We start from the raw sequence: 20952 nt of genomic DNA, 5'->3' as shown, positions 1-20952 counted from the left end.
TAGGATTTTTCTTACAGCGAAAATAGTATAGTAACATAATTCACTAATCAGACTTAAGATTTTTGCAACAATGTTGTTCTTTCTCTGACACATATCGTCAAGTGAGATATAAGTTACTGCCGGATAAAAGTAGATGCATCAGCCAGAAATTATGGTCGGATGTGTATTGTTATGAAACTCTAACATCATGTAATTTACGGTCAAAACACAGTGTGACAAAAATGTAATGTGACCAAAAAACCGTGTGACAAAAAAGTATCGTGTGACTAAAACACAGTGCAACACAACAATGTGACAATACTGCACTTTGCAATCCAGTGAGGCTCAGAATTCGCCATATATTACTGAAATTTTACTTACGATTGGGGAAACCTCGGAAAAAACCCAACCAGATAATATAATGTGCCAAGCGGTAATCAAACCTAAACCCGAGCGTAACTCTGGATCAGCAGACAAGCAAGTCTGCTGACTGAGCTACGCCCGTGGCTCTAGAAAAATGTACAATACAGTCATAGCAAGCAGATTAATTGAATTTACATGTAAAAACAATTCACCAGTTGAATAGAATGTGTGATTAGGTGCGTAGGAATTTGGTTAATTCTGTTCTGAACCTCTTCTCTTGGCCCTTCAAAGCTTTAAGGCAATTAGTCAGTGCATAGTGCATTGAAAAATAGTGATCACCTTTCTTAAAACAGCTGAGACTAAAAGAGGATAGATGGAAATTTGAATTGTGTCTTGCATCAAAATTATGAAAGTTTTGATTAGTACTGAATGTATCTTCGTTTTTAATATAAAACATCATCAGGGAAAGAATGTGGGCTACCCACAAGGTAAGGAGAGTACTTCTTAATTCTGTAAAATCTTTTTACGTGATGTCCTTTTATGCACACTTCTCATTGTTTTATATGAAATATTTTATATCGTGTTTTGGGAAAGCCATTGATTGAATTCCCAATGTTTTCAGTCAATTTAAGAGAGCGATGTGTTATGATAATAAATTATCTAAAGAATTTGTTTTGTCCTTTAAATGTTCAGGAATTTGATCTGAACTAATCTAACATTTCGGTCTGAAAAGGAATTTTAAATTGTTACATTTGTCCCCATCAAATTTCTGCATATTTAAAGGACTAAACTAAAATTATTTCAGTAATTTATTATTAGGCTATATACACTACTTTCTTAAATTGAGTGAGCATATTGGAAATTCAATCAATGGCTTTTCCAAAATACGCCCTGAAATATTTAATATATGATAAAACAAATTTTATTTCGGAAAGAAAGCAGAAACGAGAAAATTGTATTGAACTTCCTTGTTCGTTATATCTCAAGGAGTAACCCCCTGAAATTAATGACATTACTGACAGTTCACTCTGTATATTGGTAACTGAAGTAGAATGTAACTAGCCTATATTAATAAAAATGAAACAGAATCAACAAAGCCTTCTTGACTAGTAATAGTCCATACAATTCAATGAAGATTATATATTTGGCATAACTGGTGACAAGAGAACAGTCAATTATAACACACTACTACCATCTAGCACAATATTTGTAACGATGAGATTGTACAATAATAAATTTGAAGACAGTTTCGTAATTCCATAAGTCAATTAATATTTTATTATATTAAAGTCGGTACTTTATTTCTTCTAATCTTTATATATGAGGGGCAGTCAAACGAAAACGGGTCAGATGCCAAAAAAATATAATAGAACATTAAATTACCTCAAAAGTAATCTTCAAACTGTTCATACATTTATCCCACTGCGAGACAAGACGATCAATCTCATTTTTGAAAAAGCTTGTGAGCTGTCTACCGAACCAGTTCTTTACCCAGCCACACACGTCTTCGTCCGATGCAAAACGAAGCCCACGAATGTCTTTCTTCAACTCTCCAAAAATGTGAAAATCGAACAGGGAGAGATATGGGCTGTAAGGGGAGGGGTGCTGAAGCGTATCCCAACCAAATCTCTGAATAGTGTTACTCACGGAGTTGGCAGTAAGTTATGTGGGCGAGCATTAGGCTATCATGAAGAGGGATATCGCCGTTCGATAGCATTCCAGGGCGTTTTGACTTAATGACACGTCTCAGTTTCTGTAAAGTTTCTTCCTAACGCTGTGCATTGATTGTGCCCCATGCTCGGGAAATTTAACAAACAGAGGACCCCTAGAATCGAAGAAGACTGCCAACATGACTTTACCGGAAATTGTATGTATTGCTTTGGACTTTTTAGGTGGGGGAGAATCCATGTGTTTCCATTGTTGGCTCTGCCGTTTGCTCTCTGGTTCAAAATGGTGACACCACGATTCGTCCCCAGTGACAATACGGGACAGAAATGCATGTTCTTCCTCGTGGTATTGTTGCAAGTGACCCAGTGAAGCAGCCATTGTTTGTTTCTCCATCAACTGATGTGGAACCCATTGAGCGCAGACTTTTCGGTAATGCAGGTGCTTCGTCGCAATGATGTGTACGGAACCGTCACTTATTCCTACCAAACGACGAAGTTCTTCCACAGTGATCCGTCGATTTCCCAATATAAGACCATCAACCTCAGCAATAACAGCAGGAGTGATGGCACGTTGACCTTGTCCTGGGCGAGCATCGTCTTGCAGTGACACGCGTCCCTTTCGGAATCTCTTGTGCCATTCCAGTACACGCAAACATGACATGCTGTGTTCGACGTAAACAGCAGACATGTGACAATGAATTTCTCGTCCTCCTACTCTTCAGCAGTCAAAAATTGCACTGCACCTCGCTGTTCTTCTTTACCTGCCTCCATGAGTGATGTTGGACGAACACGTATCTGTAACCTCACTTCCAGCACAATAAAGGAACGACTAGTGTGCAAGCAGAGGTTATAACTGTGCTTTCGTGAGTCGTCGCCAGATATCCGTTCAGCAATCAAATTCCAGTGGTACCAACTTTCCCGCCGTAAGATATACGCATTGTGACTCGTTTTCATTTGACTGCCTCTCATAGTTTCTTCTAATCGTGTAGGCCTAATAGTCAATTAAATCCCACTCGAATTTTGATTTTCTCTGGATAAATCAAAACCTCTAGCGAGATTACTGTAGAAAAAATGTGTTTTCTTATAAGCATCTTGCATAGTTCAGACATTTCAATCATTTTCATAACGTTCTTTATTAAGTTTATGTTCGGAGTGGTTGAGTAACTTTGGAGAGCAACATATTTTATAGATAAATTTTCCCCTAATAACATGTTAACTCTATCTCTCAGGTAAACCCCTCAACACAACAGGAATAGAATACTACATAGATCACTCCAATAACAACAGAACTGGATCTTCATATGGAGGAGGACTTGTCTTCTGGAACCCTCGAGACAGGGAGCTTCCCTTTGTATGTGAGATACAATTGTGGTGTGTATGCATTCAATTTATTTGGACAATCAAAATAGAAATATATATACACCTGAAACAAGACAAAATGTAATAATTTAAAAACTTGTAGTAATAATTTTCTCAAACGTTATTGTGTACTTCAGTGACAATCTAATCTGCAACAAAAATGCGAGTCTGATTGTCAGCAGAAAATAATTATACGTAAGTGCAAATCACATTTGGTCTCGAGTTCAAGTCCCGGAGAGTCTAAGTGTAATTTGTAGTTGAGAAATGCAGAGTTGAGGCTAATTTTGTCTGGGCATTCCTGTTACTCTATCAATAGACACTCATCAATAAAATGAAATGGACAGGCGAAATCGTACTGCTACTGTAATGTGCCTGGTGATCAACTGGAAATGATCTAATCTTGAAATGCTGATATACTCATAAACGTCATTTTGTAGGATTGGAGATAAGCTACATACTTAAACACAACATTTGAGTTTTTATGTGGAAATATCTTTAAAATATCGTACAAATTCATATGTAAAAAAATCGTGAATTTACATTGACCTTGTATTAACTGTAGAGTGATTCAGGATGAAAGCTATATAGAAACCATATTTAGGCTAAGGCGATACGCGATCAATTAAAAATGAGGTAAGAAATACAAAGAGAAAATATTAATATGATGCTGAAAATATCAAATTCTAATTTTTTCCGAAAATATACAGAGTGGAAGATAAGGTAGTACATTAATTGACAGGAGCCATAGAACTCGAGTAAGTTTTGTCAAATAAAAAAATTATAGGACTTACAGATAGTGAGATAATTACAAGTGTTTCGAAAGCGCTGACAATTGCAAGATGTCTCAATGCCGCATAAGTACCACTCCACACCCCAAGCGGTCAGCGACTAGAAGGGGTGGGTTAAGTTCAACTACCTTTCACCGTGTATCTTACAGCAGGTGAGGGGAGGACGGCAGCAAACAAATGAATCGTTCAGAGCAGAAGTGGTGTGAGTCAAAATTGGGTAATGAGGTTTAAAGCAAAAATTCTGTAAAATACAGCGCAAAGTAGCAATTAATATGTCCTTCGTGTTATCCATTGACTATTAATAGTTTAAATAAATTGAATATTAATTGCTACTTTTCGCTGTATTTTACAGAATGTTTACTTCAACCATCTTTACCCATTTTTGACTTACACCACTTCTGCTCTGAACGGCTCATGTACTGAACTTCGGTGCAATACTTCGCGAGCTATATCGGGAGAAATCTTCGCACAAAAATGACCTACGTAAACTCCGGATAGGGACGTAGCTGTTATTTGTTTAGTTTGTGTAATTTAATGTTAGAAAATGTAAATTAATAACCCGAATGAACAAAATAGCTCGTGTCCGGGCGCAGTTCAACAATGCATGCAGATTTATCAACTTACAACGCAATACATTAACAATTCAATACTAAGTATTGAGTAATAATTTTAATGTAAGCAAGAAATAAGTACAGAAATAACAAGAAATAACGTGAAAAACAGGAAATTATGTCGAAATTAGTGAAAACACTTAGGATTGAAGTTTCAGTTACAATTAATGAAAAAAATAAAACTGATGTAACTTTGTGAACAAGATGCAATTAACATTACAGTTTGTCGTTTTACGAATCACTAATTCTGGGGGTTAATAATGAAATAAAGAGTAATAAACTCTGTAAACCACATTCTACTCACATCTTACAGGTACTGTTCAAAACGTCCACCATCAGCGTGGGTGCAGCTTTCACATCTTCTAATCAAATTATGACGAACTCTGGCCAGTAGTTCTTCACTGTTCCGAATTTCTTCCGCGGCCTGGATTATGTCTAAGTACTCACGATTTGTGAACTCTGGAATCTCGTAGTTTTGAAATAAACTAAACTGTATCGCTGTGCGTCCAACTGCACACTAATGCAATGTAAACATCACAACAGCTGATCAGTTGCGAGTACTAGGCGAACTATCTGCCGTCCGGACAGCGATGCCAGATTGTGTACGTGACCTGACAATCAGTGTTTCCAATGTTTCTTCAATAGATAAATTCGAAATTTGTGAATTTTCTAATTAAAATACTGCTGCAACGTGAACATAATAAACGTTCTCTTCGTTGTTATACAAGAAATTAAACCGTATTTTAAACAGTATTCGTAAAATTCGCGATCGAAATGTCGGCATAAAAGTATTATTTCTTCAAAAACCTCGCAAAAACGAGCAAAATGGTATTATACTTTTTTGTTCGTTATATTTCAAGGAATCACATCCTACAATTGAATCGGTCGGAGCTAAAAGGAATTAAGTCAAAATATGAAGTTTTGGGTTATGCAACAATTTGAACAACTGATGTCATGCGCATCGAACGGTGGAAGAAGGAACTAAGACTTTTAAATATTCTTTTGTCTTCTATAACATAAAAATATACTTTGTTATTAATGGAATATTTTTTGCTTCTCCTGAAAAGTTGTCAAAAGAGACTTAATTCCTTTTAGCTCCGTCTGATTCAATTAATGTACTACTTTACTTTCCACCCTGTATATTTCTTAATCCCTGGTACAAAAAAAAATAGTTTTGGGCATTACTCTGCGTAACCGTATACAGCAGTTTCTCCCAACTTATTGGATGGATTTTCTTAAGAGTCACTATTTACGGGTCCATTTTTTTTTTCGGAAATTATACCCATGAAAGTTAATAACTATAGTGAAGTCTGAAATGTTTACACAGCATATTGGGTACGTCTGCTGAGTCAAATGTTGGAGGTGAATAGCGATTTGACCAACATAGCCCAGTGGAAACGAGCAGAAATAAACCAAAGCTGGATCTGATTTAGTAAATAATAAAATATAATTAAATAGAAAATACAAAAAATGTAAATATAACATATGATAGTGTAATATTAATAATTATATGAACTATAATTGAGCATAACGTGATAACGGTCAGTCTGCACACTGCACAGAACTTTCCTGAAGGTACATTTAACTGTGCCACATACAATACAAAATCTACTATTGGCTTGTGATCAAGAAAATAATATAACCCTGTGCAGTATTACAATACTTTATATGAATAGGCAAACGAGAGGAGCAGTAAGTAATCCTATATTATCGTACAAATTTATCTACATTACCACTAGACGAATTCCAAGCTATGATACCCCATATTTATGTTCCCAATCCGGAACATTCGAAGTGACCAACTCGAGTATCGGTCTTCCTTCGCTGTCGAACTTCTGAGCGACTGTAACTTAAAATTTAGCTATTCAAGAAGACTGTTTCCCCCCTCTCTTCGCTTATTTATGTACCTGCACTGCTTAATCCTAACGGATATTACAGCTCGTCCAAGTCAAGTCTGCAAGTGGGGATGTCGGGATGGAATGTAGAGGCAAAACACAGTTGCCACATAGGTCACTTGGCGCTCAGATTTCAACGTGTGCACAACGTTTAAAATACACTACGGAGCGCACGCATTTGTTGTCCTTGTCTTCAGATAAAGGCAACAGTTACGCTGCCTCCCCCCTCATGCAACTTTCTCTCCTACGCCCACGCTTGCCAATCAGAACGCCAAACCTCACAGTCAAGCAGAAGTAGAAGTACAGTCTATTTCAAAGCGTCTTAAATTGTTACCGCTCTATGAACTGAAGCGCAGTAGGAAAACTTTGCTGTACTGGTCTCCTCTCGTTACCGCCTCCTTTCCCTACAGAACTGTCTCCAACTTCCCCTCTCGGCTCGCAGACTTAACTTGGTCGAGCTGTATGAAAGGATTGCCCGTTGAAAAAGATGGCGTTGATAGATATAAGCCGACCTCGCTGACGTACACGCCTCAAGTCATAATTTTAAATGTAAACATACAATGACAATCTACTCCATTTCAAATCTGACGACATTCTTCGTAATATCTCCAGTAAGCAAAATTAACTGGCAAATAAAATCGTGTAGTTGTGTCAAGCAAAGAGAGATTTGGGAAGATAAATTATTACATATTATGGAACTCTTTCTAATTTCGTTGTGATTTCAGTTTACACGCTTAGTTCCTCCAGAAGTAGCTATAAGCAGTTTTAAAGCCGTTATGTTATGCATCGAAAAATTTTATTTTCAATAAAACCATAAGCAAATGAGTGTGTTAATGAATCTGAAAGGGAGCAAATGCTTACATTCTGATGTCACTAATATGTTATGACCCTTAAATTCGCAAAGTATCCTATAGTATACAACAGGTTAATAGGCTATATGCTATAATTTTAATAGAACAATTGAATAAAAATTGGTAGGAGAATTAAAATTTCACTTACTTACTTACTTTTGAGGGCCTTTCCACTTTTCAGTGGTTACTCTTTATTCCCATTTTCCATCTGCGCCTGTCATTCCAATCCTGCTCATTTAGTCCCCTATCATTCATCATCCTCAATATTCCTGCCCTCCATGAATTTCTAGGCCTTCCTCGTTTCCTTCTACCAGCTGGAGACCACTGAAGTAGCACATTTGGCCATCTCCCCTCATCCATCCTCCTTACATGATCATACCACTGAAGTTGTCTATTCTCAATTCTTGCAATCACCGATTCTTCCATGTTCATTATCCTTCTAACATCCTCGTTTCTTCTCTTTTCCAGCCTGGATATTCTAGCACCTCACAATACTATAATATTGTACACCATAGAAAATATGGACATTGTGATAGTTGTTTTCTTTACAGTCCGACACGGTTTAATAAACCAGTGTGAGAAATGAAGTTTTGCCAATTTAAGGGTTAACATTAACTATCTTATAATTAATAGGCCTAGTCTATGAATTTTGTAAATACAGTATAATAATACTGAAAATGTCTGCAATATTCGAATAATTATTAATTTAAGTAAATTTGTGTAAACGTATTGCCATACACCTACCTAAGCCATATGATTCACAAACGAAATTGTACTATCTTAATTCCTGGAGTACAATAAATTATACTACCGTATCTTAAATTTTGGAATCATGCAGAATTACTTTTGTATAAATCAAGTAATAGGAAGTGTAAATATATTCTTATTTTGATGCGTTTTCATATGTATTACTTTTGAACGAGACCTAAAGAAAACAAACAATGATTTCATTCGTAATGATAATGTATGTGTCAGTTTTGTAACATTCATTTCTACATCATCATTTCCATTATTCGATAAAGTATTTATTTTGATAAATATGTAGTGTGTTTCGTTCGTATGCCTCAATACTCTCATTAACTGAAATGATGAGAGATTTTGACATCGTTGAGATTTACTACAATCATAGCAAGAAGGATCAATATAAATGCAAGCTGCAGCAGTAAACTTGTAAACTTTAGTTTACTTGCTTGCTTAAAATATGCTGTCCAGAAATACTATGTTTTACTCGCAATATATCGCCCAAATGTGCTCAGAAACGCTGCTTCTAAGGATTTTAACTACTAAAAATAGTATTGTAATTCATTGTAATGCCGTTAAAAGGTGCTCAGAAACGCTATTTCGAGTGATGATTAGTTTACAGACAAATATTACGCACTCATGAGTACGAAGTATGACTGATCATATTACCATCGCGGAATACTGTAAATAAAAGCACAAGTAGTACCGTAAACTGGGGTAAAGAGGATCACATGTGGTAAAGTGAATCATATGTGTATTGCTTAGATAAGTCAGCGCCACATGGATCACACGTGCAAAGAAAACCTTTCTTCTATAAATGCCACTAAAAATAGTTTTCTTTGCATGTGTGATCCATGTGGCGTTGACTTATCTAACAATACACATATGATCCACTTTACCACATGTGATCCTCTTTACCCCAGTTTACGGTACGTCCTTATGAAAGGAAGCGTACGGTCTATTGAAATTCATTTAAATTAATGTCTCATTTGGACCATATAAATTTATAGCTCTTATATATCTTCAAATACATAAAATTTACTAGTTAAATACGTACCAGGTATTCTACTATTACATTAAGCAATGTCATTCTCTTAGTCATAATAAAAATTATGCTTCATTATGCTAGGGCCACGTATGATGTGTACGAAGGATATGGTCATTACAAGCTGCACACAGAAGGAAAGACGTGGGTGGAGGCTTACCAGACATGTGTGAACGAAGGCGCACATCTTGCCGTGGTCAACTCTCAACAGGAGGCTCGTCTGCTCAGGAATATATTGAGAAAGCACCAATCACTGTCAAGTGTAGATGACAATGACATGGTTGCTATAGGATTTCATATGATGTACGACATTCGGGACATTCCCGACGAGCAGAAAGACTACGTAACAATCTTTGGTAAGTGAAATAATAATAATAATAATAATAATAATAATAATAATAATAATAATAATAATAATAATAATAATAATAATAATAATACAAGTCTCAATTCAAATGGAACTCTACAAAAAATTAATTTCAATATAAATTAATGAATTAACTATGAGTAAAAGATATTTCTAGCGAAATATTTGTTCATATTACGGACATTAAAGAAAATAACTGGCATTGTAGGTTGTTCTCTTCAACTCTTCTACTGGGTGTTCATTTCAAAGTGTGTCATGACGTCACTGTTGTGAGTCAGCGATTTGATGCGAGTTTCAGCTTTTATGTCAGAGAAGTTGCCTATTAATCAATACGTTCAATCTGAACTTGAGAACGTGTACGGTATAACTTGAACGTCGTAACAACAGATGGCGGTCTGTAAAATCTGTGTGCTACCATAACCTCTTTCGAACTATGTTTTGCGCGGGCAAGTCGTACGCAGGGTATTTGTTATCATCGGTTGCGTACGACAACATTCCACAACACAAATCAAATACTCCGTGTCCATGTTGACCGTCGAAGTTAATGTCAACAAATACGTAAGTAATCGTCTTAACCCTCTCCACATATCCCGGCAGTAAGAAAAAAACTCACCTCAGTACGTGTTTCCAAACAGTTCACATTCCTGCCACTACAGGTGTTACCGTACGTATCGGTAAGTACTCTTCAGAATGAACGCCGTACTTGCTAGGCAACTTCTCTGGCACATACGTAATACGGCTCTGTGGAAGTATAGGAAGATTGAATTCTCTACGCTCACCGGCTAGCCACACGACGGCATACAACGAGCCATGACACACTTTGAACTGAACACGCAGTATGTTTCAATTAATTTGTACTAATGATTATACATTAGTAAACTGAAGATAATGTTCATTTACGTAAATGATAATTAAAATACGCAGTCACATTCATTAATACTGTAATAATATTAATGATAATAACAATAACAATAATAATAATAATAATATCATAGGCCTAGTCGTCATTGTGATCGCCAATGTAATCGTTCACCAACATGTAAATTTTTGTTTTTACGACCTCGAGTCGCCTATCAGATCTTTCACAGACTTAATTGGTAGGTCTATATAATATTTGTCCTGAGGACAATATTTTTAAACGCAGTTGGTTTTAATGTCTGAATATTCATTCTTTATTTGAAAGAGTTTTCTGAAAATTTAATTTCTTTGGATTCTACGGAACTCAGCAGTCAGCAACTACAGAAGAGAAATTTACTCACGATTTCTTGCTAGAGTCAAGTTAATAAATAAATGTTTCTTTTATCTGCTTCATTTTTCTTCTTTTTTTGTTTGTATGTTTAATTTAATGTTTCTCCTTTCATTTTTTCCTCCATTGAATACCTCATTTGTTTTTTAATACAAGAATTAAAGTAATCAATTTCTTTGATTTTAAAGAGGATTAAAAATAATTAATAATTATAAATTATAAAATTTATCGTAAAACTCCTGTGTTCTTTAGCACTGCAAAAATTTATTTTTTGTTTGCAGGCGGATCCATTAAAATTGCAGGCTATGCAAAGTGGGCACGTAAACAACCTTCACCTGGGTTGGAAAATCACTGCGGAGCGTTCACACGTGACGGGAAACTTTACATGTCTAAGTGCAACAAGAAACTTGCTTTCATTTGTGAAAAGGATATGTAAGAATATGAATTAAATTTAACAAAACAATATATATTATACAAACGATGTATACTGTACCTAATAAAAATGTATATTTAAATATTTGTTTTATTTGGAACAGGTTGTAGGTTTGTAACAAACCACATAACAAAGGCAAGGCATTTATTAAGCTGAGGTCTTCAAAGATTTAAGATGTTGGAGAATGTCAGAATTATTTCATTTCAATCAGGACTTATAATAATTAACTCTATAGATTACATAAAAAAGGACAGAATTTATTTTAGAGAAGTATTACGACACACTTCAATTACTATTGTTTGGTCTGATTACCTGGTTGGATTTTTTCCGAGGTTTTCCCCAAAAATAAGGCAAATGCCAGGTAATCTGTGGCGAATCCTAGGCCTCACTTCATCTCACTACATCTCGCCAAAAAATTGTGATGTAAAATTTTTTCTTGTTCCACATCTTAAAGCTTCTATGCTAATGTAAGATATATGGAATACAATAAAAGAAATGAAAAAAAAAAACTATAATAAACTGGGTTCGGAGCGGAAGGATTCGGGTAGGCCTATATTTTTGGTAATCTTGCAGTAAGTACTCACTCTTCATCTAGTCATGTCTGCATTATAAACAATAATTCAAATACTGAATCTCGAATTTTAACTAAAATGTGGAAAAACAATTTCTTCATATCTCTAGTTTTTAATGCAAGCCAGTAACGAAGCTCGAGCAGTAGCGGTCGGTGACCGAAATATTCGGTGAGGACTGATGTAACTAGTTTAAGTAGGATAACTCCCATACAAAATGTTTATGATTGACATTATTATTATTATTATTATTATTATTATTATTATTATTATTACATCCTTCGGTCCAGTGACGTCGCCAGGATCAGGGCAAGGGAGGTGCGGATGGGGTGCGAGATTTAAAAATGGGGTGAGAGTTGTAAAAATGTGGTACATAAAAAATCCAAAATGTTCTCTCATGCATTTGCGCGCATACTATACATCTGTTCATTAATATTACTATGTATTATTATTATTATTGTTATTATTATTATTATTATTATTATTATTATTATTATTATTATTATTATTATTATTACATCCTTCGGTCCAGTGACGTCGCCAGGATCAGGGCAATGGGGGTGCGGATGAGGTGCGAGATTTAAAAATGGGGTGAGAGTTGTAAAAATGTGGTACATAAAAAATCCAAAATGTTCTCTCATGCATTTGTGCGCATACTATACATCTGTTCATTAATATTACTATGTATTATTATTATTATTGTTATTATTATTATTATTATTATTATTATTATTATTATTATTATTATTATTATTATTACATCCTTCGGTCCAGTGACGTCGCCAGGATCAGGGCAATGGAGGTGCGGATGGGGTGCGAGATTTAAAAATGGGGTGAGAGTTGTAAAAATGTGGTACATAAAAAATCCAAAATGTTCTCTCATGCATTTGCGCGCATACTATACATCTGTTCATTAATATTACTATGTATTATTATTATTATTGTTATAATAATAAACTTAATAATAATAATAATAATAATAATAATAATAATAATTATTATTATTATTATATCCTTCGGTCCAGTGACGTCGCCAGGATCAGGGCAAGGGGGGTGCGGATGGGGTGCGAGATTTAAAAATGGGGTGAGAGTTGTAAAAATGTGGTACATAAAAATCCAAAATGTTCTCTCATGCATTTGCGCGCATACTATACATCTGTTCATTAATATTACTATGTATTATTATTATTATTATTATTATTATTATTATTATTATTACATCCTTCGGTCCAGTGACGTCGCCAGGATCAGGGCAAGGGGGGTGCGGATGGGGTGCGAGATTTAAAAATGGGGTGAGAGTTGTAAAAATGTGGTACATAAAAAATCCAAAATGTTCTCTCATGCATTTGCGCGCATACTATACATCTGTTCATTAATATTACTATGTATTATTATTATTGTTATTATTGTTATTATTATTATTATTATTATTATTACATCCTTCGGTCCAGTGACGTCGCCAGGATCAGGGCAAGGGGGGTGCGGATAGGGTGCGAGATTTAAAAATGGGGTGAGAGTTGTAAAAATGTGGTACATAAAAAATCCGAAATGTTCTGTCATGCATTTGCGCGCATACTATACATCTGTTCATTAATATTACTATGTATTATGATTATTATTATTGTTATTATTATTACATCCTTCGGTCCAGTGACGTCGCCAGGATCAGGGCAAGGGGGGTGCGGATGGGGTGCGAGATTTAAAAATGGGGTGAGAGTTGTAAAAATGTGGTACATAAAAATCCAAAATGTTCTCTCATGCATTTGCGCGCATACTATACATCTGTTCATTAATATTACTGTGTATTATTATTATTAATATTATTATTATTATTATTATTATTATTATTACATCCTTCGGTCCAGTGACGTCCCCAGGATCAGGGCAAGGGGGGTGCGGATGGGGTGCGAGATTTAAAAATGGGGTGAGAGTTGTAAAAATGTGGTACATAAAAAATCCAAAATGTTCTCTCATGCATTTGCGCGCATACTATACATCTGTTCATTAATATTACTATGTATTATTATTATTATTGTTATTATTATTATTGTTATTATTATTATTATTATTATTATTATTATTATTATTACATCCTTCGGTCCAGTGACGTCGCCAGGATCAGGGCAATGGGGGTGCGGATGGGGTGCGAGATTTAAAAATGGGGTGAGAGTTGTAAAAATGTGGTACATAAAAAATCCAAAATATTGTCTCATGCATTTGCGCGCATACTATACATCTGTTCATTAATATTACTATGTATTATTATTATTGTTATTATTATTATTAATATTATTATTATTATTATTATTATTATTATTATTATTATTATTACATCCTTCGGTCCAGTGACGTCGCCAGGATCAGGGCAAGGGAGGTGCGGATGGGGTGCGAGATTTAAAAATGGGGTGAGAGTTGTAAAAATGTGGTACATAAAAAATCCAAAATGTTCTCTCATGCATTTGCGCGCATACTATACATCTGTTCATTAATATTACTATGTATTATTATTGTTATTATTATTAATATTATTATTATTAATATTATTATTATTATTATTATCATTATTACATCCTTCGGTCCAGTGACGTCGCCAGGATCAGGGCAAGGGGGGTGCGGATGGGGTGCGAGATTTAAAAATGGGGTGAGAGTTGTAAAAATGTGGTACATAAAAAATCCAAAATGTTCTCTCATGCATTTGCGCGCATACTATACATCTGTTCATTAATATTACTATGTATTATTATTATTATTATTATTATTATTATTATTATTATTATTGGTCAGCATATCCATAACGATATATTAAGGGACGTAGCTTTTTCACATCTAAGAAATTGTTTGTTTTTGTTCTTCAAAATAACCTGTGCCTAGTATTTTTTTAATAAATTGCCCTTTGGGGTGCGGAAAGGGGTGCTTGCGCACCCTTTCGCACCCCCCCCCTCCCTGCTTCGGTCGCCAGTCATCATGTTCACCGGTTGTGTTTGCGTAAAGCTCCGCTACTAACACAGTGTAGTTAGTAGTAACTTCCGTGCGATCTGCCACAGACTAAAAGATACATGTCCGACATGCAGTTCTGCCTTCTTTGGCCGGCAAAAGTTTCTGAAATGTGTAGGGCCCTGTGGCCTAAGGTATCACCTAGATTATCTAGATTTGGGTGACGTTGAATACGAAATCTTCACAGAGGGTGGTAACTTTTCGTATAAATGTTCAAAGTGTGTGAGTGCCTTGAAGTCTGCCCATCAGTAGCGGCTCGTCGTAAAGAAAATAGGTGAAGTGCTGTTCACATACACAAATGCATGAACAGTTTTGCTAATATAATGAGTAGGCCTACTATTTGTAAACTACGTAAAATATTACTAGTTCTAGAACACATGCAAACAGGAAAATTAATTTATTTCAGGACTCACCCAATTTCTTGCATACAAAGTCAATCCTCCTATCTTTTAAAGCAGCAAACCTGTCGATGATGTCTTCATAAAATGTCTCAGTTCAACTGAGGGTGGACAGTATATCTCTATGCAAAGCCATGGGGCTAATTATGAAAGTCTCTCCTGTTATGTGGCATTCCAAATGAAATTTTCAATCTTTTCAAAGAGAAAAGCTTCTTTCATCGGAATAATTTAAGTTATTTTATACAACTTCTCTATTTTAGCACTTTTTAAAACAAAGAACAAATGGAATTGTAGGACGTCCAGAATTTAAAACATCTTTTCCATCCTCATATTTATATCTGCAAAACGGCATTTTCAATATATTACAAACCGTGCCATTTCGGGATACATATTTCGCACTCGTTTATCAATATTTTCTATGTACTAGTACCTAAGTATTTGCATAATAGCACTATAGTGATTAAACATATAATATACACTACGATGTAGGACTAATACACTATATACACGTATCACTAATATACTCTAAATACATTAAATAATAAGTTTATAAGTACTAAACTACATGTGCACATTTACGCGAGCGTTAAACTTTCAAGTACAAGAGCTAGAACAAAACTGACGAGCTCATGAGAAGAAATAATACACGCGGCGAAAAACAACTTTTAAACTTTACGACTGTATGTGGCGTGCATTCCTGGTAAAATAACATACAGCCAGCTAATTTACCACTGCAGGGGTGGCTGCTTAGACGCAAGGAATGAGGTTACTTTTCTCGAGTCAGGTAGTACATACTGTAAAATTTCACAGTCCTTCGACAATAGCCCCCGGCCTTGGAGACCAGCTTCAACCCTTCTCTATTATTAGTACCGTTAGATCTGCAAACTGGTTACTCCACCTACAACAAGTCTTGACAGTTCTCCGTAACTGAAAGACTCAGAAACGCACTTCACTCATACAATCTTTCTTTAGTGCGTGACGTCACGTTACCATGGAAACCAAGTGCTGTATGAGAATGAGAGCCCAAATATTTTCATCTCTACAGTATTATAGTTCCAATAGACACCGCTCGGCGTTCGTAACAGTTGACATCCTATTCAGCGGACGGTTACAGGTACTATTTTTACAACTAAACGCTGTTAATAACGACTGAAAATAAAACTTTTTTTATTTTAGAAATACGTAACCGTTAATAACTAGAATTAATTATTAATACGAGATAAAAATGTGTTTTACACTTTAATAGGTGAAATGGTACTTCACCTACTTCACCTGAATAATTGCCCCTGCTGCCCATGGTGATAACACTCCAGAACCGGAGGCATACAAGGGTGGTATTTATACCAAAACCAGGGAAATTTTTTACCCTGGCTAAGTCCCTAAGGCCTATCAGTTTAATGTCATTTATACTCAAAACTCTTGAGAAATTGGTAGACAGGAATGTGACGGTGCTTTGAACACCTTTCCTTTGCACAAGAACCAACATGCCTATAGTGAAGGCAGGTCAACAGAGACTGAACTTTTTCAGATTGCAGAAAAACTGGAAAAGACAAATAAAGCAAAAGAGATGGCACTTGGTGCCTTCATTGATACTGAAGGTGCCTTTGATAATACATTCTTTATAGCTATTCCTACAGCTGCAAAGAAATATGGTGTAGTCAGCGTTTCTCAAACTATGGTCCGCGGACCACCTGTGGTCCTCGAGATCTGCCCTTGTAGTCCTTTAAAAAAGACAGAAGAAAAATAAAATTCAAACGAATTGCGTATCACACTATAGTTGAAAATCTCAGAGTTTGGAAATGACATATGCCAATCGCCTTTCACTTTTTCCCCCCAGTACTCACATTTTATGAAATTTATTATCCTACTCGTCTACCGAATTCCCTCTCTACTCTCAGCAACAAAAGAGGAATTTAAAGCACTATGAACGTTACGTTTCTCTCCTGCATATCCCGCGCCTGTAACCCAGCCAGGGACCACCCGAATTTATAACAGAGGACCAAAGTAACACATCTTTTCATGTATTTATGACTTTCTTAATAGTTTTGCCGACACCCAGTCTGCACACTGAAATGGTCACGTACTGTACGTCGTACACCAATAATAGAACGTACCAAATTGAATCTTTACTTGTTGAAAATCGGGCATGTTATTGCATTAATTTTATCTGCTTTTCCAGATGACAATATAAGAAATTTTAGATCCTGCCTATTTTAAAATCCGGGCGAATCAGATACAGAAATTCAAATTACAATACTTTTCTAATCATATTTTTTTTGTAGCCAATCACAAGTAACTTATAAGTGTAAAAAATTCTGTGCATTGTTGATTCGTCGTTTGCCTGTAAGCAGTTGCTTGTTTGAAATCCTTCTTATGTGGTACACGCTATTAGTTGTCTATGTCTCTGTTAAAAGTGTCCATTACACATAATGGAAAACTGGCTTCGATCCGGATCTTTGAAAAGAAAGGAACGTGATGATACACTTCATTTAGACAGTGCTAATAGTTCAGAAGCTGTGTGTCAAGATATATCAGTGGTTCTAGTGCCATTAAAGAAATATCTAGTCCTGTTCAAAGAAAAAATACTTTCGTAAATATTACAAGAGTTATTTGGAACTTGGATTTACTTGGTGTGGCAATGAGAATGAATCAAAACCTCGGTGCTTTGTTACTAAGTTCTTACAAACGAATGTATGAAACCCGCAAAATTGAAACGGCCCTTAGAGACGAAACACGCAAGTGTAAAAAGTAAACCTGTCGAATTATTAATGTGAATACCAACATTTATTTATTTAATATTAATATAAACAGATGTATTCTGTAGGATTGTTCTAACTGTAACAGCCTTGAATTATTAAAAAAATGAAAATTAATTTTCTTCTATTAACATTAACTTAATTAGTTAATACTAGACTTCGTGGAATTGCCACGAGAATCGTAAGGTATACTGCGCACGCGGTATAGACAGTATGAGAAGGGGACGTGCAACGGATGGAGTATGCCTCTGATGTAAACACTGAGCAGTATACTGCGGTTACAATAAAACCTGTATCCTGTATTCAAGAAATATAATGAATGATCATTGAAGTAGGAAATGTCTAAACATGTAAATACACAATTATTTTGTAGTGAGATATATTAACTCTTAAAATTTAATGTAATATACTCAATATACTCACATCATCCTTGATTTTTGTTCACTGCAGTGAAGAGTTACGTACATTTTGAGCGACTGCAAAATGAACCTCCTCCGATGGTCACTTAAACAATTTTTATATTGGGAAAATGTACGTTCAACATCACACGATGTAATAGGTGCATATTTGAAGAACGGAAATTCACTACTTTTTAGTACACTAACTTCAGCCGTCTTGTCGTGCCCTGATAGTACATACTAATTTATAATACGAAGTTGTGAATAGACAGAATTTTTAGCAATAATGTTTCTCAACTCACATTTCATGTTTTCTGAAATTAGTGAATTGTTATTTTGGATAACGGTTTGTGATACTTTATCCACTATATTAAGGGCTCCTGAGAGTTGTAGTTCAGACGATTCTAATAGCATGATGCTTTTGGACACGATTTTAAAATTAGAATCAATGAACAGAATATCTTCCAATAGCTGTTAAGAAGGCAATGATTTTACAGCTGGAACAGCGGAACTGTCTGTGCTATCCAATGCATCACTTACCTCCATTATTTTGCCGTAATATTCTGCATAATAATTAACAGCATCCAACCACGTTTTCCAACGGGTCAAGACTGGCTGCGGGGGTAAGGGTATTCCAGGGGCAATTGTTTGGAACAGCAACACTCTTATTGTGGTATGTTTGATTGAATTCTTGTCTGCACTGAACAAATGTTAAGCTTCGACTATTCCAACCACAGTAATGCAAAAACAAGTGCTTACATAGGTATACATTAGCTGTAGCTGCTCTATCTATTTGGACCGGTCACAACTCTTAACATGAACTGCTTATACTACGAGACCGGGCGGTCGCTCACCTCCTCTATACTACCGTACATCGGCAACCTGATTGCATGCTGCATGTGGCAATTCAACGAAGTCTAGTTAATACTAACATAAAATTAATTGAAATAAGTTAATTTTAATTAATTAATTCTATTTTAAAAAATAGGTATGCTGGTATTAAAATATGCTACAAAAATGATAAATTTGCTTTCGAAGGGAACATGAGTAAGGTGGTCCGCGGAACTATTCTGACTTGGAAAGGTGGTCTCCATTTCAAAAAAGTTTGTGAAACGCTATTTAAATTGATGGATGGGCAAAGGAATGAAGTTAGGTATGGAAACTAAGTTAGCTATTTATTTCTTCAAATACAAAAGTGCAATGAATTCTTTTCAATATCTGTCAGTCCAATGCATAATATGTGAAACTGAACTTTAACCATCAGTTAAATACAAATCTCTGTAGAATCAGTGATATCTCTGAAATTAATAGTCAGTTATAACTGGCTCTGCCCCTATATTATTCAGAATACGTGTTGAATCAAGTTACAAATTGAAGACCTCCCTCAAAGAATGTTGTATATCATATACTTTTTCGTATGATATACAACCTTCTTTGAGGGAGGTCTTCAATTGTTGTCATTCCACTAAGCCACTAGGGTACAGAGAGTTCTCTTAGCAGTAGTGTTTCGAGGAATAAAATGTTTCTATTCCACTCATGCTGTAACCTGAAAGATGTCAGACTCGGTGTACCCTACGTTGAGTATCCCACAGTATTCTAGTACAGCCAAGAGTCCAATGCGATAGTACATTCCTTTCTTCAGCGCAGGGTTCTGTACAATTCCCCATTTTCCAGGTTGTGGGTCACTTCCGGTGCCAATTACGAAACTGGTAGAGTTTTTCAGATCAATCTGTGAAATATTAAATTAAAGACGTGTTGGAAGCAATCCGTAACAAAAAAGGTTCCCTTACCATGTGTTAAACTTACGTGTTTGAACTCTGCAGCAATGTAGAATGTGCTGTTGGTAAGGATCTCTACTTTTTGAGACAACCAGGGGTTCCAGATCGTCGCGTTGAGCTCGATCTGTGACTCCTGGGGCAGCACAACAACCAAATATCCGCTGAAAAGGAGTAGAATTCAAAGAACTTATATAATGCTGGTGTTTCTCCTCTTAAAATTGATAGTATTTTCCTAGATAAAATTTCCATGCATTTTTACATTACACTAATATTATTATTACAATGATATAGGCATATTAAAAGGATGTAAGATGGAAGAATACCAAACAAAATCAAGCGATGGGAACCAGAAGTAGGGAATAGGAAAGGAAGATCTAATGAAAATTGGATGGACGGAGTGAAAAGAAATATGAAGAGTTCGCGGGAAAAACGATGAATGTCACATTTCTGTCAAGGATTAGATAATGATCTAATTGAGTCTATAACTGCAAGATGTAGTGCTGTTTCTATAGAAAATAAAGGAAAGGATTACTGTATTCGTAGTGATAATTCTCCTTTTTACCATTTTTCATAAGAACAACATTAAATTTCGCAGTGATCCATTGAATTAGATAATGACATCGACCTAAGGAGAACTGTGACATTCATCGTTCTTCCCGCGAACTCTTCATATGAAACTGGAAGGACTAGAATACGCAGATACATTAGATAAGG

General features: G+C 35.6%; 2 protein-coding genes across 2 annotated transcripts in view; one reads left to right on the top strand and one right to left on the bottom strand.

Annotated features, from left to right (window-relative positions):
* The window catches only part of LOC138710487 (uncharacterized), a 38522-nt gene extending 27095 nt beyond the window's left edge, over nucleotides 1–11427 (top strand). The window contains exons 3-5 of the mRNA XM_069841416.1: nucleotides 3239–3380; nucleotides 9384–9655; nucleotides 11194–11427. Coding sequence (XP_069697517.1) covers nucleotides 3239–3380; nucleotides 9384–9655; nucleotides 11194–11348 — 569 coding nt within the window. The 3' untranslated portion in view covers nucleotides 11349–11427. The remainder of the gene's footprint in view (nucleotides 1–3238; nucleotides 3381–9383; nucleotides 9656–11193) is intronic.
* Nucleotides 11428–19847: 8420 nt separating this feature from the next.
* The window catches only part of LOC138710486 (uncharacterized), a 157018-nt gene continuing 155913 nt past the window's right edge, over nucleotides 19848–20952 (bottom strand). The window contains exons 24-25 of the mRNA XM_069841415.1: nucleotides 20267–20399; nucleotides 19848–20189 (exon numbers count right to left, since the gene is read on the bottom strand). Coding sequence (XP_069697516.1) covers nucleotides 19995–20189; nucleotides 20267–20399 — 328 coding nt within the window. The 3' untranslated portion in view covers nucleotides 19848–19994. The remainder of the gene's footprint in view (nucleotides 20190–20266; nucleotides 20400–20952) is intronic.

The sequence above is a fragment of the Periplaneta americana genome, chromosome 12 (genome assembly GCF_040183065.1).
Source record: "Periplaneta americana isolate PAMFEO1 chromosome 12, P.americana_PAMFEO1_priV1, whole genome shotgun sequence".
NCBI lineage: Eukaryota > Metazoa > Arthropoda > Insecta > Blattodea > Blattidae > Periplaneta > Periplaneta americana.
Note: the sequence above shows the minus strand (reverse complement) of the source record. Positions and strands in the feature narration are given on the sequence as shown.